The 22,800-nt window shown below is 36.3% G+C and overlaps 1 protein-coding gene across 1 annotated transcript in view; it reads right to left on the bottom strand.

Annotated features, from left to right (window-relative positions):
• LHFPL3 (LHFPL tetraspan subfamily member 3) overlaps positions 1-22,800 on the bottom strand; it is a 549,011-nt gene that overhangs the window by 166,517 nt on the left and 359,694 nt on the right. Inside the window, exon 2 of the mRNA XM_081286047.1 lies at positions 2,763-2,999. Coding sequence (XP_081142173.1) covers positions 2,763-2,999 — 237 coding nt within the window. The remainder of the gene's footprint in view (positions 1-2,762; positions 3,000-22,800) is intronic.

Genomic DNA, 22,800 nt, shown 5'->3' with positions numbered 1-22,800 from the left:
CTGATAGAGGAATGTATGAAGGATTTATTCTCTGGAGCCAAGGTCTGAGATATGGCATTGCTGCTTCTATGACATCAGAGGGCACCACGGGCTAACAAATTCTTCTAAAACTCTGAGCTAGAACTGGATTTGCCTTTGACTCATGGCATCACTCTGGAACCAACACAAGGCCTTGGCTACCAAGGGATATCTTAGTAGCTTTATCAGAAAAAACTAATAGTGAAAAAAATGTTTTTAATAATGAAAAAGTTATGTTAATACATTCATACAAATTGCAAATTTATCCATTTATACATAATAAATTTCATAATAAGAAGTTATTCTAATATTTTAATTTAACCCAATCTGTCTTTCCTTAGGATACTGATGACACTTAGTTTTGGTTATTGCATCTGCTTAAAAGCTATCAAACTATTAAACTGCTACTAATAAACTACTATTTAGTGAAACTATGCTCCCACACACAATATAAAAAAAAATCACTGATTGGATCATTGATTGGTCTTTTGTCAAACAAGCTGACTTTGGAAGTTTCAACATTGAACAAATGTTTAAATGATAAACAATAAAGTCTGCTTTGTAAAGCAACTGTAGACCTTGTACCATTTCTTAGAAACAGGCAGGTTTGATTAGATTTTGTGTGAGGCTTAGAAATCTTGGTCTGATTTTATACAGACCGTATAGCATGAGGGCCTGACATGCCTTCATAAGAGAGCTATTTGCATCTTACATCTTACATAATGTAAGAGTCTTACATTAAGGACTGTGGATTGAGAAATGAAAAGGCAGTGTCATTGAAAATGTTTCATCAGCATGGCCTGATGCTCTCTGTTGCTTTATTGGTTCTATTTGATCTAATGTGGATGAACTGCTACTGATTTTAGACCTTCAGAACACACTGGAAGAAATATGCAAAATGGAGGAGATGGAGAAAATAGAAAAATCATACAGTGATAATCCCTAAATCTTACATCAGTCTCTTTTTTCTTTCCCAACCAAACATTTACCCACATGTTCCCTCCTAATGATAGTTTCCTTAATGAAGATTCAGATGGGATCAGACATCAATATTTAACTGAATCAACCAGGAGAACAGACCCATTTTGAAAACTGTAGAGTATGTATTCTATAATCCTGGCTGCTCCTTTCTGAAGCATGAATTGGAATTCTTAATGACCAAGTAAAAATGTTCCTGCTTTTGTTATTTCTCCCTCTTTTTCTGAATTTTCTTGTATTTGTGGCCAAGGATATCTAGGTCATTAAAGGTTCTCAATATAACTTTGAACTTAGGGAACAAATGCACTCTGGTCCATTACTGGGTGGCAATGGAAACCAAGTATTTGCAGAACATGATGGTCTTTTATTTAATTCATTGTGTCAGGAAACGTGATTTGTTGTAAGTTTGAGGTCTCCTTGCCATTAAATCTGAAGTAAACTAGACAGAGAACTGTATACATTCAACAAGCCACAAAGACAACAAGAAAACCACATTAGTGAGTGCGTGTGAATGTGCTAAATGCATAACATAAATTAAAGTGTAATGATTATCTTCATATTGTCTTTTTTTTTAATATACAAAGGGCAACTCTGAGAGGGAGGTAGTTTTGTTTATAGGAAGTTGTAGAATGACTCCCCTGTGAAGAAGTTGCTTTTGTGTTTGGAATATTTTTGATAGGACTAAGTAAACTCACACACGTTCTGTCTGTACCCCAGGTTTGTGGATGCTGCTGTTCTCCTGAACTGCTCCATTTTACCTCTTCACACTTTACAAGCATAAAACAGTGATGGTCTGAATATGAAGCCTGCCACGCCATCATTACATGTGACATTTATGTAGAAATTAATATTGGCTTACATTGGTGACCTGTTAAAGCGATTTTTGAAATTAGCAACTTCTTGAAAAATAAACAAAATTTCACAATTCAAGGATGGATTTAGTTTCCAGTTAGGAAAAATGCTAGTAGAAGGAGCCACTCAGTTGAAGGTGCTGATATAAGTTCAAAGTTTTAAAGTTTAGAGATAACATAAAGAAAACAGGCACATGGACTTAAGTCTGTAACAAAACCTTGACATAAAAATTCTGTTCTAAAAACTGGAAAATCAAGAGTCATCTTGAATAATGACTTGCTACCTCTTATTCACCCACTGTAACATATTTATGCATTTACTCACCAGTCTTGCTCTTGTGCTAGTTTCTTTGTGTTTCAATGGGCAATTCCTTTTGAAAAGATATCTGAGGACATTTGATTATCCAGATAACAAGTTTAAAATCCAGCTAACTTAACTACTGTAAACTCTAACTGCAACTATTTGTCACTGCTTGTCTCTGAGATGATGAGTTTGAATTCAAATAAAGTGATTGTGATGACTTCAGAGATTTCCCAGACATTCATTGCACCCTGGAAAATAACTGAACACACCGAAACACTTCCCATTCAACTAAATGGACTCCCCCACAATGTTTCATCTTAGTCATTAACTGATGGCAAACCTGAACTCAGAGAACAAGAGAACAAGAAACTGGAAAAATGCATTTAAATAATAACAGACTTAGGCAGCCACAGAGAGATGCCTCAGAAAGTTAAGTGCTTGTGCAAATTTCTATAGTTAAGTCTGAGGGAAAGTCTGGTAATTAGACAGTATTAACAGAACAGCAAATGAGAACCAGAGGGAAGCACTAGTAACTTTATGGGAAAGAATGAGAGTACCATATTTTTTTTTGTGTGTGTGCATACAGTGAGAGCTCCCTAACGCCATCTTACCTTTGTTTTCTGCCTTCAGTTCCTCTGCCATCAAGCTGTCTTGTCGGTTACCAAGCACAAATGCTAGAAACGAGAGGATCAGCGCATCCAAAATTCCAATAATAGCCAGGATGTATGCCCAGCGGACTGAACAAGCCCCAAGAGTGTACTTGTCTGTTTTGTCTCCACACATCCGCTTTACTTCATCTGAATCCCAGCCATCAGGGAAAATCATACAGCCGAGCACAAGGCAGGCAGCTTGAAGAGAGAGAGAGAGAGGGGAAAAAACAAACAACAAAAAGTTAGCATTTTATTTTAGCAAATATTTCCATTGTTGGTCAAACCATTATTTAAAATCCATCTGGAGGTAGACAGCAACAAACCTCATCACTGTTCCACTCTGAGCCCTTGGGGGCACATGTGTGTGTATGTGTGTGTGTGTGTGTGTGTGTGTGTGTGTGTGTGTGTGTATGTGTGTGTGTGTGTGTGTGTGTGTGTGTGTGTGTATGTGTGTCTTCCTGGTAAACTTGAAAGCAGCCCAGCCTCTGCAGCAGAGAGGACTCTGGGAATGTACTTTAGGGTAAGTCCATGCATTCTGAGAGGCTAAGATAGATTGATATATGAGAAAATATTAAGAAATTGGATTTTCGGGTACATTTTTGGGGAGGCTTCTATTGCAAATAGACCATTAGGAATTCTAACACTGCAGAACGGCAATTCAAGGCTGGCTTTGAAGAGCTATGACAGTAGCCAGATAAGGGATTAGGATAACATGGAAAGTACCAGGGTGTGTATTGACTTTGAATCACTGTGAAAAGTACATTGACTTGTGATCTGCCCCTACTCCTACAGAAAAGTTTCTTGAAACTATTCTGAACTTGTGCAATACACGCTGATACTTTCTATTCTACTCGCCATTCTAGTTAATTTTTTTTGAGAGCCGAAAAACACTGTAACTTGATGTGGCACCACAGAGCTTTTACGGAAATTAAGAAACTCAAAAGAATATTTACATTCTATTTCCCAAACATCACTGCTGGAAACATGATTTTTTTTATAGAAATATGTTACTTTGAAAATTAAAGAAGATTAGTAGTTATTGTTGCTTCTTTTTATATTTAATTGAATTATTTAGGGGCATATGACTGTATATTTAGATTAGAGCTTTCTGAAGAGGGTGTTTCTTCATTCATTCACTCATCCATTCATTAGCATCTCCTATGGAGTACTAGGCACTGTTCTTGGAACTAGAGATACAGTGATCAAGAAAAGAGACGTGGTTTATCTTTTCATAGAGCTCATGTGATATCAGAAAAACAATCAAATGAAAGACTAAGCATGAAAATAAAATAATTGCAAGTTGTAGTAAGTACTAAGTAGGAAAGACACTAAGAGCTCAGAGAGAAATAAAGGGTAGAAACTTCTTTAGAAAAGGTGGTCAGGTAAGGCCTCTCAAGGGGATGACTTACTGTGTTTGAAAGGCTATAAGGAAATCAGTTACTGCACTGGGCAAAGGATCATGTTGGGGTTACAAGGCAGGTGGGTCTATACATCATGGCTGGTTATTGTTTCCAAGGTATGTAACTTAAATGCTACACCATGTTGGAGCTCTGTGACTATAAGGGACAAACAATTTCTGAAGCTAGCAAGAGGGGTTGCCACATTACTGTTGCCTTACTGCAACTTAATGAAGAAGACAAACATGGACCCTCCTTTTCTTTTTAAAAACAGGCACATGGACCTACAGGGCAGAGCTGGAGGAAACGGAGACAAGAAGCATGGAAAGTAGAAAGACTTCCTGGGGAAACTGCTTCAGTGTTCCACGCTATCTTACAGTGGGTAGTCCAAAACTTCGAGTCACACTCGATTCCTCTCTTTTGCCACACATCCCAAGTGTCACCAAGCTTCCCATCTCTACCTGTGCAGTATCTGTGCATAGACAGGCACTAATGACACTTTCCTACTTCAACCTTCCTTCCCCCTCCTAGCAAACCCTAACTGCTCCCTGCTTGGAGTTCACCATCATGCTAATCCAGATTCCAAGGGACTGATTAGACTGTTAGACTCAAAACGTTTTGCTGCTGTCCCTTGGGCATTGAAAAATATCCAGGTATTTTAGGAGTTCAAAAGCTCCACAACCCAGCCCCCACTTACTTTTCCAACCTCCCCTTTAGACTCTCCACTTCACTGGGGTTGAACCACACATAACCCCAAGTTTTTGGATTTCTCCGTTTTCTCTTTTGCCTGGGGTGTTTACTAGGATTGTCCCTAAAATTCCACTCTTAAATATTTTTTTTAATACTCAAGCCAAACACACCATTCTCTGCAAAGCAAACCCTCTCAAATTCTTCTTGACCTATAAAACTGTTTCTTCCCTGAGAGCTAGATCTTACCTAGAGTATTTGTTGCTTTTCATATTTTTGTAGTTTTTAAATTTATAATGAATAGTCTTTAAGCTTTCTGAGGAAAGACTCTTTGGTCAGTTACCATATCATAGCATCTAAAACAGTTTCCTGCACAAAGTAGGCATTAAAATGGGAAAATGAATAAATAAGTAAATGAGTTGCAATACTTAGACAATACACTCTAAAATATAGTTCATGGAAGTTAATACTATAGTTACCCAAGGTCACCAATCTGATTAAAGATGGATTCATATTTAGGTGACATTTAACAGAAACAACTTGGTAATGACCAGACAACAGATTAAAAATACTTGAGATGATTTAAATAAATAATTTAAATGAAGTGAAATTGGTGATTTTAAAATATTTTTAAAAATTTCAGCACTGAGAACCCAACATGCTCTCCAAGGCATTGCCTAAGGAAAATGACCTGTGTATTTTGAAAGCATGTGATTTCCACAAGCAAGATTCACTTTATTTGGGGCAGTGCAGAAGATCTTTGAATCTAAACTATACTTTGGAGAAACACTTCTAAATTAGTTTCAGTATTTTAAATGTTTTTTTTTTACATAGTAAATACTTTTTGTTTTTGATGATACTGGACATCAAACATAGGGTTTCTTGTATGCTAGCAAGTGCACTACCACTGAGCCACATCCTCAGTCCTTTTTATTTTTTGAGATAGGGTCTCACTAAGTTGCTGAGGCTGGGCTGGAATTTGTGATCATCTTGCCTCAGCTATTGCTGGGATTACAGGTGTGTAATCCACACCCAGCTAGTAAATACATTTTTATCTGCAAGACAATACTTTCTTATATATATAAAAAATGGGGATTACCTGAAGAATAACGTAGGTCACAGTAGAGCTAAAATTAATAGAAATCAAGAAATGACCCAAGCTCAGAAAGGTTATTGGGCCTAATAGGACAACTTCACCACAGCAGGGTGTTTGTAGAATGGTGACATTAATGAAGACACCTTTGCTCAAGGTCTTTCTGTCCTCAGGGTAGACTATCTTAAAATTTCCATTCCTGGGAACTCTGAGTTTTAAACTGAAATGAAAAGAGCTGAGGTAGAATTAACACTCAGAAACTAAAACCAGAGGAAAATATGAATGACAATCCATGGTTCCCTATTTTCAAAGTATATGGCTTGTTCAATAAAATTTTAAGTGAAGAATATGGGAAGATAGATAAAATAATTTCTAACTATATCTTATGCAAAAGGTATTTTGCTGAAAGTTGTAAATACAGGGATTGAACCCAGGGGCACTCAACTACTAAGCCATATACCCTGCTGGTTTTTGATATTTTATTTAGAGACAGGGTCTTGCTGAGTTGCTTAGGATCTCACTAAATTGCTGAGGCTGGCTTTGAACTTGCGATCCTCCTGCCTCAGCCTCCCAAGCCACTGGGATTACAGATATATGCCACCTTGCCTGGCTAAACACAGACTTTTTGAAACACAATATTTATTTTTCACAATCTAAGGAAACTGGATGTTTAAAGACATCTTAAAACTTCACTAACAATGCCAGGATTTTGGGTTCCTGCAGAAAAATATTTAGGTCCATTTAGCAAGGGTAGCCCAAGTCTCCTTTAGGCTACAGGACACTGTAAAATGTCCAGGTTGTCCATGTGTTTCTTGTCAACTTTTCCTTATCATGAGGGATTTGAGCCCTAATTTATCTGATTAGAAAATCTACATAGTTATCTCGTAGGATCAAAACATCCTCACAAATGCATGAAAAACTTCAAAAATGTTATGGCTCTGGCATGAGTTTTCTCTTTTTGATGATGTTCATCAAACATACATTTTCTTCTCCCGATCCTTCTACTGGACTGTTTTGTTTTGTCTTTGAAAGCAAGTCTCCCAAACTTTAGTATGTTTGACTTAAGCCATTAAAATAGTTCAGACTCTGTTGCTTTCTTCAGAATGGCATGACTAGTATCTTCTGCATTAATGCTTGAGTGCTATAATAATTCTGTTTTCTGGCATTCTATTAACCAGCACCTTTTTTAACCTGCATGATTTGCATAGCCACTAGAATCTAACAGCTGCTCCCAATCCTGAGAAGTACCTGCAAGATTCCTAGGCTGTCTTAGTCAATGAAAGATTAAATAATATTCCTTTTGGCCTCATAATTATTTCAATTCTTTACAAATTGATCCACTCTCAGAGTTAGCACCAACACTGAACAGTAGAGTAATATGTTTTAGTCAGTCTTTTCACTGCTGTGACTAAAGGATCTGACCAGAACAATTTTAGGGGAGAAAAGTTTACTTGAAGGCTCAAGGTTTCAGAGCTCTTAGTCCATAGAAGGCCTGCTCCATTCTGGGATCAAGGTGAGGCAGAACATCATGGCGGAAGAGTGTGGCAAAGCAGATCACATGATGATCAGAGAGCAGAGACTCTATTTTCCAGATACCAAATATATACCCCCAAAGGTATGCCCCCAATGCTCCACCTCCTCCAGCCATACCCTACCAGCCTTCAATTACCACTCAGTTAATCCTTATCAGGGGATTAATTCACTGATTGGGTTAAGGCTCTCAAAACCCAATCATTTCTCCTCTGAACCTCCTTGCGTTGTCTCGAAGGTGAGCTTTTGGGGGACACCTCACATCCAAACCATAACAGTATACAAGGCACCAGAACATTTGATTAATTCACACAGGCTATTTCTTGACCACAAGGGATAATGGAAAATTAGTTCCAATTGAGCTATTATCCCCAAATGGGTTTCTTATTATAATGCCACCTAGGAAATGACTATCTTCCTTGCAGTTATATATATTCCTTCATCTTGGCAGCAGGTTTCCTGAAAGTATATCAGAGAACATTCTTGAATGCTGAGGAGACATGATCCCTCACAAGCTGGAGGTGAACAGAGAGTGATGAACAGATGGGCTTCCTGTATGCTGCCATGATATCTTCTAATCTAGAATATATAACAAAGGTGTCCTTGTGAGGGTGTCACTGTTGATTTTCATTTCAAGCATGTTCCAAATGGTTAAGAAGCGTTCACTTTCTAAAAGGAAGCCCTGTGCAGAGCCTGCCCATCCCACAATGGGCTCTTCTGAAAGAGTGCACAAATGGCTAATGGTTCCCCAGAGCCACTAATTGCCCTGGCATTTTTCTTGCTAAAGAGCTGAATGTAATCTCTGTGGAAAAATCCGCAAACCTTGGTAATTGGGTCTTTCTCCAAAAGAAAATGAAGTAAGATGAAAAAAAGCAACAGGGGGTCTATGACTTGAGTTACTTGGGCCAGCTAATATTGCTGGTCCAACTATCCCAATCAGGGCTTTTAGTGTCGTGAACCTGAGAACTGCTTATTTTTTTGAACAGGAAGAGAAAGTCTAAATTTGTTCTTTATAAAGTCTATGCACTGTTGCACAAAAAGCATGATAAATTGCCTCATGTTGCTGAAGCACTCAAGGGGAACTTGGTGAAAAAAGGAACCTGCATTCACTTGACTCTATCAATTATTCAAGCATACAGTAGTTGAAGAAATTGATGCCAGCAAACGCTGCCAGGCTATGGAGGGGGAACTTTCACACAAGGATTGTTACTCTAAACACCTGGTAAAAGAGATAGACAACTCATCCTCCAGCTTCTTCATCAGCTCATGGCTGACAAAATGGAGCAATACATGTTTTCTGGAAAAAGGTACAATATTTTTGCCTTAGTTTACTTCTAGAAAAATGGAGTCCCTAGATAATCTGGGACATGACCTTCTATCCGTTAGTGTGTGGTAGAGGAAAATTGTGTCTTGAAAAATTTTGGTTTTAAAACCAATATAATTTTATGGGCATTTAACTTGGGGTCATATCATGAAATATATAACATCCCTTAGATTGATGGGGGCGGGTATTAAGAGAAAATATAAATAAACACTGAACTCTCCAAAGAGTTAGAAAGTTGTGTTTGGTGATGAGAAAGTCTCTCTATTCTGCCAAGCTACTCATTTGCCTAAAGAAGCACAGAATGCTGAGTTAGCTGTGAAAACCTGGATCATGGTGGTAAGCAGATGATTAAAAGTCCATCCAGACATGCATGGATGAGCCACATAGTAAGTGAAGAAATATATTTTACGGAATATGATACCAAACAAGTGGGAAAATGCTTACTTGCATAATATCACTTGCTAATCTGCCCAAGTTTGAGGGTTAATAGCCAAATATAACGAAAATCAGAATTTAGGATGTAAAAAGTTAAATGTAGCTCTGGTCTCTAAGCACTGCTAGATGACCTTTGATATAGACTAGGGTCCAAATTCCTTGAAATACTGACAGTCTGGGGTCAGGCTCTGCCTTTTAAATGACTTACTTTTGGGAAGACTCACTCTAGGAGACCAGTACTCCCTTTCTAGGGCAGGTCCCCCACTAACCCTAGGCCTTTCCCTAGGCCCCATCTCTTAAAAAGTTCTACTCTGACATCACCACACTGGGGGCCAAGCTTCCTCTAGCACTGACCAAGACTAGGAAGATAAGCATGCCTAATTCTGAGATACAGATGAGGAAGTTCTTTTGGACAAAGGATTTTATAATCTAGCCTTTCTTATAATAAAGGAACTAGTTTGATTTCCATCTGCCAGCTCCTCACTATCTCTCAGCTGGCTCATACCTCAGGAAGAGGGATAGAGGATTGGCCATTCTTTGTTTCTTTGCCAACATTGATTTTATTTATTACTATTATTTTTACATATGAATAAACGAAGATGCAGAAATTTTAAATAGCTTACTCAATACAAAGCCCCCTTGTTGTAGAACCAGGATTTGAACTTGACTATGCTATAATCCTCCACATGTACACAATAACGGTGCATGTGAAGTCACTTTAGACTGTTGATTTTGGTACTCAGAACAGATAGAATCTTGGCAGGCTTAACATTGCTTTGGATATTTATAATTAGAAATTTATTTGAGTGTGACAACTACTAAAATGAAAGTGACACTTAAAAGCTGTTAGTTTTTAATGTATAAATATTTCTTTTGTTTGCACTAGTATTTCACCTAGTCAGAATTTCATCTTATATGTAATGCTGAGAACATTAAATTCATTATAAATTCTAAACATATGAACTGGGAATTAAAGAGTTTTTGTTATATAAATGTATAAATAGAGTGTATTTGGTTTTGTACACATTTTACAAGAAAACACATCTCTTTTTTTTTTTGGCTTGATTTTTTGGCTTGATATTTTAAGTTGGCTATGCATAAGCCAAATATTTTTTTTCCACCTACCATAGGCATGTTTTTATTTTACTTCTAAAAAATTGGTTCTTCTTACTTATATGTGTCAGTAGAATCCATTTTGATAAAATTATACAAGCATGGAACATATATTATTTTAATTAGGCCCTCACTCTTGTAGGGGGGCATGATGGTGGGGTTTACTTAGGTATTTTCATATGTGTAAGAGGTATATATTCCTGTTAAGATTGCACATGCTTGTCTGTCTATGTGTGCATGTGTGTACTTTATTAACATATATATATATATATATATAATATGTGTATATATATATATATACATATATATGCTTACTTGAATGTGTGTGCGTATATATATTTATACACACACACTTACTTGAAAGTAGAATAATTTCTGCTTTGGATAAAAATAGACACAAATCAATAAGGTTCTTGTTTTGTTTTAATGAAGCTATTTCTTTGAACTATTCTTTTAACTAGTTTCTTTGGATGATAATTAACATAGTTTTAATGAAAATTTCAATAATTACAATACTGAACATATTGGCAGGTCACAAACGTGTCTGAAATTTGTAGGAGAGGTCTTGGCCTAGGTGTATTTCCATGTGCTTAAATCTGTACTGCATCCCAGACATAATATTTTTTAAAAATAAATATCATTATGTATATTTAAGGCATACAACATGATACTTTAAGATACATGCATATGGTAAAGTTGTTGCTACAGTGGAATAAATGAACAGATCCATCATCTCACTTCTATAGTTATTTTTCCTCTTTGTGGCAAGAACAGCAGGGGCAGAAATCACTCATTTAGCAAAAATCCCCCAAATGGTATTATTAACTATAATCCTAGTGTCTCTTGACTTGTTTATCCTACATATTTTCTATTTTGTATACTTTCACCTGCATATTCCCATTTTTCTCCTTCCTTCCACCCCCAATTCAGGTAAATACTGTTTTATTCTCTAGATTCCACATAAAAGTGAGATTATGCAATATTTTTCTTTCTGTGTCTGGATTATTTCACTTAGCATAATATCCTTTGGCTCCATCTGTGTTGCACTCAATGGCAGGATTCCTTTCTTTTTAAGAAGCTGAGTAATATTCCACTGTTTAACACACTACGGTTTCTTCATCCATTCATCCACTAATGGACAACTAGGTTGTTTCTCCATCTTGGTTACTGTGACTAATGCTGCATTTAACATGGGAATTCAGGGGTCTTTACAATGTGGTGATTTCATTTCTTTTGAGTGTATACCCAGAAAAGGGGTTACTGTGCCACAAGGAAGTTCTGCTTTTAATTTCTTTAGGAACCTCCATGGTGTTTTCCATATGGCTGCACCAAGCTACATTCCCACTAATACTGTACAAGGGTTCTTTTTTTTCTCCACACTCTCACCAACACTTGTTATCTCTGGTGTTTCTGATAATCGCTATCCTCAAAGGTGTAAGGCAGGATGTCATGATGGTTTTGATTTTCATTTCCCTGATAATTAATGATGTTGAGCACCTTTTCATGTATCTGTTGGCCATTTTTATGTCATCTTTGAAAAAATGTCTATTTAAATCTTTTGCCTATTTTTAAATTGGGTTACCCGTTTTCTGGCTATTGAGTTGCATGAGTTCTTCATAAATCATAGATATCAACTCTGTATTTGATGTTTTTTGCAAATATTTTTTCCCACTCTGTGAATTTGCCTTTTCATTTTGTTGATTGTTTCCATTACTCTACAGAAGCTTTTGATGTAATTCTATTTTTAAACTTACTTTGGTTATATAAGCTTTTGGTATGACATCCAAGAAATCATTGCCAAAGCCAATGTCAGGCTTTTCCTTCTAAGAGTTTTATGGTTTCAGATCTTACATTTAGGTCTTTTATCTATTTTGAGTTGGTTTTTTTTTTTTTGTGTGTGTGTGTGAGATAAAGATCCAATTTCGTGCTTTTGCATGTGGAAATCCAGTTTTCCCAGCATCATTTATTAAAGAGACTAGCCTTTCCCCTTTGTGTTCTTTTGATGCTCCTGGTGAAAATTAATTGACCATCTATGTTTAGTTTTATTTCTGGGCTCTCTATTCTGTTCTACTGGGCTTATGAGGACACAGGATGTCAAGAGAAGAAAAGACCATTTTCCTCCAAGGCCATACATACAGGACCCTGGGTGGTGCACCTGTCACCATTCTCCTAACAATATCTGCTTCAGCCAGGATAATACCCAAAGTAAAGGAGTTCTTCATGAGCCTCTAGACCACCCCTGTGTGCCATAACCATAACTTTATTTGTAAACCGGGGAGCCCAGTTCCAGACTATTGAGTGGATACCCCTAATTTACCTTATGTTATTCATATTTAGTAGTAAATTTGATTTCAATTGATGTTCCATACACATGTTATGAGAAAATAATTGCACTTATAAAAATAATTCATGAGCTAACTAAATGTTTTTCTGCACGGGAGGTACAAAAAGAGTGGCAAATTCACTCTCTGCCTTGACTAACCACAGGACATAAGGAAAGTCACTGTAGGATGAAGTTAGGTAAGGTCAAAAATCTTGTACCAATCTGGCTACCAGCATTTCAATTCTTAGTATGGGTGCTGACCACAGGAGAAATATAATTCCTTCTCTCAAGCCCCAAAGAATCCCTGAAAACAGCATACCCATATCTAGTCACTTTCCTAAAATAGAATGTGATCCTTAATACAGCATTTTCCACCTTAATTCTATTTTGTTGTGGTGAGAACATTTAACATTAGATCTACACCCTAAACAAAATTAAAAAAAAATTTTAGTTGTAAATGGACACAATACCTTTTCATTTATTTATTTGTTTTTATGCAGTGCTAAGGATCCAACCTAATGCCTCACATGTACTAGGCAAGCGCTGTACCACTGAGTTACAACCCAGCCCTAAACTAATTTTTAAATGGTTAACTAAGCACAATATTGTTCTGTGGATCTCTGAATTTTCCCTCTTGTGTAAATGGAATTTTATGCCCATTGGTTAGTAATTTCCTCATTTCTCCTCCCCGCTCGGCCCCTGGCAGTTATCATTGCCCTCTAATCTTATGAGTTTGACTAGTTTAGACGTCTCAGGTAAGTGGGATTATGCAGTATTTGTCATTGTTTGACTGGATTATTTCACTTAGTGTAATGTCCTCAAATTTCACACATATGGTAAATTGTAGAATTTTCTTTTTTTAAGGATAGATAATATTCCATGGTATGTATATATTACATTTTCTTTATCCACTCATCAGTCCATGGGAATTTAGGTTGTTTTTATATCTTGGTTATTGTGAATAGTGCTGTGCTGAACATAGGAGTGCTAATATCTCTTTGGGATCTTCATTTCAATTATTTTGGATAAATCCAAGGAATGGGATTGCTAGATCATATGATAATTCTTGTTTTCATATTTTGAGAAACCTCCATACTGTTTTCCACAGTGGATGCACCATTTTACAATCCTCACTAACACCTTTCCCCCTCTTTTTTTTTTTTTTTTTGGTACTGGGGATTGAACTCAGGGATACTCAACCACTGAGTCACATTTCCAGCCCTTTTTGTATTCTTATTTAGAGACAGGGTCTCACTAAGTTGCCTAGTGCCTTGCTTTTGCTCAGTCTAGCTTTGAACTTGTGATCCTCTTGCCTTAACCTCCTGAGCCTCTGTGATCACACATGTGTACCACCACACCCTGCACCCCCTCTTTTTTAACAGTAGCTATTCTAATGTATATGAGGTAGCATCTTATTGTAGTTTTGATTTGCATTTTCATGATGATTAGTAACATTCAGAATATTTTCATATACCTATTGGTTAGCTGCATGTCTTCCTTTGAGAAATGTATATTTAATGTTTTTAGCCCATTTTAAAATCAGTTTGTTTTTGTTTTTGTTTTGTTTTTGCTATCAGGTAGTAGGAGATTCTTAGACTTTTTGGAAATTAACCTAGTGTTAGATATATGCTTGGAAAATATTTTCTGCTATTATATAGGTTGCCTTTTCATTCTGTTGATTGTTTTTCTTTACTGTGCAGAAGCTCTTTAGTTTGATTTGTCTCTTTTGTCTATTTTGAGTTTTATTTTTGCCTATGTTTTTGGTGTTTTTAATTGACCATAGAGGTATAGATTTATTTGGGGGCTCTCTATTCTCTTGCATTGGCCTATATGTCTAGTACTATTATTTTTTAAGTTATTTGGTTTTGTAATATGTTTTGAAATCAGGAAGTATGATGCATTAATTTCTTTCTTCAGACTGATTTGGCTATTTGGGGTCCTTTGTGATTCCATATGAATTGTTTCACCCTCTTCTATTTCTGTAAAAAATGCCATTGGGATTTTGATAGGAATGGCATTGAATCTGCAGCTTACTTTGGATAGTGTGAACTTTCTTACAATATGAAGTCTTCTAATTCATGAACATGGGCTATCTTTCCATTTGTTTTTATTTTTCTTAATTTCATCAATAATTTATGGTATTTAATGTAAGTCTTTTACCTCCTTAGTTAAGTTTATTCCTAAGAATAACCTTTTTGGTGCTATTATAAATAAGGTGGTTTTCCTTATCTTCTTTCCAAACAGTTCATTGTTAGTGTACATAAACATAATTGATTTTTGTATGTTGATTTAGTATCCTATAACTTTACTGAATTTAATAGTTTTAACAATTTTTTTTTTGTTTTGGTGGAGTCATTAGGATTTTCTATCTATAAGAGAATGTCATCTGCAAAAAGGACAATTTTACTGTTTCCTTTCTAATTCAGATACATTTTTATTTTTTCTTCTTTCCTAACTGCTTGGGCTAGGACTTCCAGTACACTGGTGAATTTTAGCAAACATTTAAAGAAAATTAATGTCTAATCCTTCTCAACTTATTTTAAAAATCAAAGAAGAGGGGATACTTCCAAACTCATTTTGTAAGAACAGTGTTACCTTGATGTTAAAGCCAAACAAAAACACTACAAAAAATAGAAATTTGAAGCCAATATCCCTGATGAATATAGATGAAAAAATCCTCAACAAAATTCTGACAAACTAAATTCAAAAGCATATTAAAGGGACTATATACATTGCCACATAGGATTTATCTGTGAGGCAAGGATGATTCAACACAAAAAAAATCAATTAATGTGGGCTGGGGCTATATAGCTCAGTGGCAAATGTAAAAATAGCACCATGTAAAAATAAATAAAGGCATTCTGTTCATCTATATGTACAAAAATTTTTAAAAAATTAAAAAATCAATTAACATGAAATACTACAATAACAAATAATGTTTAAAATGGCATGATGAAAGAAAATATATTTGAAGAAAATATATTTGAAGAAATATATGAAGAAAATATATGAAGAAATATATGAAGAAAATATATTTGACAAAATTAAACACCCTTTAATGATAAAAGTATATATATATATATATATATATATATACATAAATATATATACTTATATATATATATATATATATGAATATAGATGCAAAAATTCTCAACAATTGAGAAATAGAGCAAGATTGCCCCAACATGATAAAGGTCACAGGTGAAAAGTTCACGGCAGACATCACACTCAATGCAGTAAAGCTGAAAGCTTTACTTCCAAGATCAGGAACAAGGTGAGGATACCCATTCTTGCTTTAAATTCCACATATACTTAAAAGTAATATTAATATTAAAAGTAATATTTTAATGCTTTCAAAACTTCAAATGGCAAAAACTGTTTAAGAAAAACACAGAGCAAAATAAATGTTGCATACTATAGACATTGGAAGTGGAACTAAGCTTCAGGAAAATGAATCCTTGCTTACAATACACTCATAAAGGAAAGACTTCTCAAGAGAACCCCAGACTCACACATTTACACATTTTAACAGGCACCTAAGTTTCCACACAATTTAGTCTCTCTCTTTGTCTCCTCCTGTGTGTGTATGCCCCCATTCTGATCCTCATACAGTTTTAAGAACAGTTGTATAAGCAATGGAGTTGCAGTTGCAATTTTTTTTGCAGAGGAGGGTTGTAGTATCACTCAGGGCAGCCATGATCTAGCCTAGGCACTGAATTTTATTTATTTTTTTACTTGGTTGTTTGTTTTACAATATTGAAAGTGCAGAACAGCGGCTTTGGTTTAGGATTACAAAATCTCGAAGCTGAAAGTTCTTATGTTTGTTCCTTTCCTCTTTGGTGTCATTTCCTCTCTCCAATCTCCTCACCTCTTAGATGTTTCAGATCAAGGTTATAAGGACCCCCATGTGACTTAGTTATTGCATACAAAACAACTGCTAAAGGAAAAGATTGCCAAGGAAAATTATTTGATTTTTTAAAAAAAATTGTTGCTCCCTTTTCTCATCAGACGTGTCTTACAATTGTTTAAGGCCTCCACGCTTTTTGCTGCTCCTTAAAAAAATTATCCAGACTTTAAAAATTTGAGATGGACTATGGCTGATCTATGGTAAGATCTTCCAGTAACATGTGTTTGTTGAGAATGCTGGTGTATTAGCATGAGGCACTAGTTCAATTCAGAGAAACTGAATTGGAAGAGGCAATAGGTTTTTAAAAAAGGTTTGGACAAAAATCACATCAAGAGAGGGTAAAAGGAGTCAGCATGCTAAATGTTCTGTCAAAAGATTTTCACACATCTTTCAACTTCAAATTCTAACAGCAGTAGCCCAAAGTTTATAGATAAAGCCTCGACCAGTATGACATTCAAAGAACAATGCCTCAGTCGGTACAATGTGTTCCTTTGACTAAAACGAAATTCCATCCAGTCTTAACAAGCCAGTGAAATGTCCAGAAGGTGATTTTGCTTTGAAAATGGGACCCAGAGTTGTCTCAGCCTGACAGGACTGACAGAGGCTTTGGAAACTAAGCAGGGAGCTCGAATTTGTCTTCTGTGTGTGGTGGGCTTTCCTTCTCTTGGGGCTCTATGTTTTCATCCTTTTAACTATGGGCCCAGGTTCCTTCTTGGCATTTATAAGTCTATTGTGATTCATTCACCACTTTACAACAGAGACTGGGGTATGTTGATGGAAAGATAGACTGGGATGATCTAAAGCATTTTAAATTCCAAGATGTTGCTCATTTGAATTACTGATAAATTCAGAGGATCTTAATTCTTGTTGGAGAGCAATGTATAACAATGAGCAGAGCTTAGAGTTTCTAAATGGAAATCGAGGGCATCTAGAGCAGCCATGATCTGGGCTTTGGTCTGGATTACTTAACTTGGCCACAGCTCTGGGGAATAAAAAGAATATGATATTCATTGTTCATCCTCCAACCTGCCTGCTCCCCCTCTCTGACAAGTTGGTTTTTACATACAAAAGAACTATCATTTGTGAAAACTGTGGTTTTGTTGATTTTAAAAAGTCAAACACAATCTAGATTAAAATTTTCCTCAATTGTTCACAACAACTGTGGAAGCAACCTAGATGACCTTCAATAGATAATGGATAAAGAAACTGTGGTATATATACAAAATGGAATATTACTCAGTATTAAAAGAGAATAAAATTTTGGCATTTGCAGGTAAACGGATGGAGTTGGAGAATGTCATGCTAAGTAAAATAAGCCAATCCCAAAAAACCAAAGGCCAAATGTTTTCTCTGATAAGTGGATGCTGATCCATAATGGGACGGAGTGGGAGGGGAATGGGAAAAATGGAGGAACTTTGATTGGGCAAAGGGAAGGGAGGGGTGGAGAAGGGGCATGGTGGCAGGAAAGACAGTGGAACAAAATGGATATCATTACCCCAGGTACATGTATGACTACACATATGGTGTGACGCTATTGTGTACAACCAGAGAAATGAAAAGTTGTGCTGCAATTATGTACAATGAATCAAAATGTATTCTGCTGTCATATATACCTAATTGAAATCAATAAATTAATTAATAAAAAAATTCCCAGAATGGAGGTTTCAGATACAGATATGATGAAGAAGGAAAATGGAAATACACATGCAAATGTAAAGATACATTGATGATGTAAAAGAATGGCTCATTAGTGATGCTATTTTTTAAAAAAATTTTTTAGATGTTTATGAACCTTTCTTTTATTCATTTATTTATATGTGATACTGAGACTTGAACCCAGTGTCTCACACATGCTAGGCAAGCGCTCTACCACTGAGCCACCACCCCAGCCCTGATGCTATTTTTTAAAAAAAATAAAACTAAAGAATAAACAAACAAAAGAATTTTTTCCTCAATTGTAATGTGTATTCATTTTTTATTACTGCTGAAAAAAATCACCACAAATTTAGTAGCTTTAAACAAACATGTAATATCTTATTGTTCTGTAGATTGGAACTATAACATGGGTCTCAGGCAGCTAAAAATCAAGGTGCTGGCAGGACTACTTTCTGGAAGCTCAAGGGAACAATCTATTTTCTTGTCTTTCCTGAGTTTTAGAGGCTGCTTGTATTCCTTACATGGCTCCTTTCTATCTTCAAAGCTAGAGATGGTGGATATTATGGGCTGAATGTTTTTATCTCTCCAAAATCCATACATTGAAATCTAACCCCAGTGTTTTGGTATTTGGGATGCAAAATTTGGCAGGCAGTTAGGTCCGAGGGTAAAGCCCTTATGAATGGGATTAATGCCTTTGTAAAAAGAAGCCAGAAAGTAAGTTTCTGTTCTCTGTCATACAATGAGAAGACAGCCATCCTCAAACCAGGAAGTGGACCCTCAACAGACACTGGACCTTCTGACAAGGTGATTTCAGACTTTCCAGCCTCCAGAAATATGAGAAATAAATGTATGTAGGTTAAGTACCCAACCTAAGGTACTGTTATAGAAGCCCAGTTGGACTAAGATAATGAGTAGAGTTCTCTTCACATATCCTCTCTATTCTCTCTTCTGTCTCTGTGCCTTTCAGGTATTTCTGCTGGGTCTTCTCAGCTTGCATCATAATTCTTTCCTAATTTCCTGATTAGCTGCATGGTTTATTATTGGGACCAACATTTGATCTTATTTGGAGCCTGCTTGTTATGTGTCTTGATATTTTGCCTCTGGTTGTGTTATGGGAGCCTTAACCCAATCAGTGAATTAATCCCCTGATAGGGATTAATTGAGTGACTAAGGGTTGGTAGGGTGTGGCTAGTAGTGTCTCTGCTTTCTGATCATCATGTGAGATGCTTCCTTCTACTACACTCTTCCACCATGATGTTCTGCCTCACCTCAAGCCACAAGGAATGGAAGTGGCTGTCTTGAGCCCAGAAATAAACGTTTTCCATCTCTAAAATTGTTCTGGTGAGTCTTTTAGTCACAGCAGTGGAAAAGCTAATACAGCCTCATTCTGGCTGTGTAAATTGCTTTTGCTAAACTCTTAAAGGCATGTTTGAGTCATGTTTCAAGAGAATGGGTCACTTTGATGGAAAGTAAGTGATATGAGGAAAGTAAGTGGCTGGGGCCTTCTTTTTGCAGACTTAATCCACTGCTTGGCCACCACTCTCCCTTGGTATTGCTTTCAGCTGGAATCCAGATTAATTTTGGAATCCTTTGGGCTACTGACTATTCCCATTAGTGACTCTGTTTAAGTTCAGTCTTGCTGGACCCAGCATTTTCCCTTTTGACATCCATCTGAGTTGCAGCTCACAGCTCCAGTCCTATAGAGAATATCACCAAAGACTATTTGGATCCAGTCTCTCTTGAAATATGGGTGATCACAACATGAATCCTCCGATGTTTGTAGAGCACTGATGCTAAATCCATTTTCTGACCCTTGCCATTTGATTAGTTTGGAACTTTGAACAAGGGTATGTATGGGTCCTCTGTCCTTATCTCTAGGAACTAACGCACTCAACCTGTGGTCCAACTTTTGCACTTCTAAATATACCATAATGAAGACAAGCAATGTATTGGGAGGTCCAGATGTACATGCTTTATGTTAGCTATGGGTCTAGTATGTAGGATGAACTCAATATCTTGTTCTTACTATTTTCATATTATCCATGCTCATGCCTAGACAATAATGACCTTGTCATTTTATATAAAGTTAGACTCATCATTTAGGTGTCCTAGAGTCTGGAAACCCTAGTGAGATTATTAGTTTGAACAAATGTTGAAGAAAACAAAAAATATTGTGATGGAAATTAATAAAACTAGTAGTACCTTCATTTTCCTAAAATATATTAATAATGCAAAGCTAATAGCAAACATTTATTGAGAATTTACTATGTGCTAGGCACTCTTCTAAATGTCTTATATGAATCAACTGGTTTAAACCTCATTACAACCTTATAAGATGGATATTATTATTATTATTATTACCCTATTTTATAGAAAATGAAATAAGTACCCTGCTTGTTAGTAGGTAAGTTGCTATGGATAGTCACTGCTCTCCCTTCTGTTAACCATTATATAATTATATAAAATAATTTTTACTATCTAAGAACCAATGAGACTGATGTAGATAATCTGAGGCAAAGGACTGGTTTATGATTTTATTAACCATGGTCAATAATTAAGATCAAAAAAGGCTGGAAAAATGCAAAAACTAGTCTCACCAACAAATATTTGTATTACAGGACATGGCTAGAAGCCTATTACTGAGAAATAGTCTTGTGAATACTGGAGTTCCCACAAACTTTAAGAAATGGGCCAACTTATCTTAAAGTATTGGCATTCTGAGTTGTCAAAATGACACCTCTAGAAATAACTGGCAGCAAAATCCCAGTAAACTGAAATGCAGAAACTTCATCGATTTCTGTTGTTGTTGTTGAACTTTAGAGTTATATATTCCCAGTTAAGGGAATTCTTGTCAGCGACTGATGAGAGTCTTAAGAGGTGCATTGTTTTTGAATGGTCAGATATAAAATGATTTTACATATCTTTGGAAAATAGCCTCTTCAGGCAGGCAACTATTATTTATGCCCAGGTCCTGGGGTGATAGTGATTAAGACAAATCTAATTCCTTCTCTCAAGGGTCTTATAGTCTGAAAAGGTACCCAGAATAACTGCTGCAATGAATAACAACATGGGGAAAACAGGGAGAAAAAGGCAATTGTGTGCAAGTGAACATATAATCTTAAATGTCCAATCTATGCTGCAGAACCCAACATTTTACTCCAAGGGAATATTTAACCTTTTCAGCCCCAGAACATTATTCTTTCAACCAGATCCAAGAACTGGAAGAGATCTGGGGCTGACAGTTGGATAATAGAAGTAAATAAATAGTATGTATGTTTGTATGGGTATGATTATTTATTTATAGTACATACATAATAAAATATAAGTGTGACTCTGTTAAGAATAGGAAGGTAACTGGTATCAACAAAAAACATGGAGTAGAACTTAAAACTGCTGTGAAGAACCAAAGGTATTTCTTTTTAAAGCTAAAAATTCATTGGAGCTTGGTTTATAGTCTCAAACTGAAGAGGTCTGGGGATGTCTCTTTTATCTTAATAGGATTCAAACTCAAGCCCTCTACATCATCAATAGTGTTTAATTCATCTCTTCTATTGGACGTACAGTAAATATCAGGATTGAATGTTTCCAGTCACAGTGAAAGATATTTTTACTTTATAGGGACCTCTGTATAACAGGAAGAATGATTTATCATTCCCATATTTTGAATGAGGATACATATATTTTTCCAATGCCAGATCCTAGAAGGCTGCCTAGAACCCTGAAGTGAGCTATAGATTGCAAAAAGCGTCACTGAGCTTGGGCCTTTCTATATGGTGGTGGGTGTCTGGTTTTTTTTTTTAAACCAGTTCTCAAGGATTGACCTTTAGAGCAAGGGGGAAAAGCGTCTAGGCAATCAGACTCCTGCTCTCTCCTCACCTTTGCTACTTCTGACATATTCTAAGTCTTTGGCCTTTGTTATCATCTCTGGATTTCTCTCTTAGCATTTTGTAATGAAGCTCTGCTTTGTGGGTTAGAGTACTCTTTCTTCTCAGCCTTGACTAGACCTGTCTGGGTTTGTAATATCATGGTGAACACTGGGATCTGACCTCCTTTATGCCTACTTCTTCCTCCAGTGGGTAGGGAATCATATGGATTCTTCACATTCTGCAGGAAATAGTCTTACTCCTTTAGATATACAATCAGTGCAGAACTGAACATGGCTTTTGTAACCCAGAATGGAGCCAAAATATAGGGGGGAACTGCTAGAGAAAATGGAAAAGCTTCTCACGTGTCAGAGGGAGAAAAGAAACATCCACCCTCCTTGTGGTGAGGTCAGGGGTGTCCCAGCAGGGTTTCTATCAGAAACAGTTGAACTCTTTAATATAACCAAGACTCCTTGAGGTTTCAGTTGAAATATGGCCATTGTAGACTGGTCATTTCAGGACACAAGGTGCTGCAATATTACAAATTATTCTCATCAGGTTTATAGCCAGTGCATTCTGATGGTTCCTAAAAGATTTCAATTTTGCAGGTCAAACTTGACCAGGGGTTTCTAAACCCAATTTAGGATGCGGATATTTATTGCATTCAT

This window comes from Spermophilus citellus, assembly GCF_964194105.1.
Source record: "Spermophilus citellus genome assembly, chromosome: 3".
Classification (NCBI taxonomy): domain Eukaryota; kingdom Metazoa; phylum Chordata; class Mammalia; order Rodentia; family Sciuridae; genus Spermophilus; species Spermophilus citellus.
This window is presented reverse-complemented; position numbering and strand designations above follow the sequence as displayed.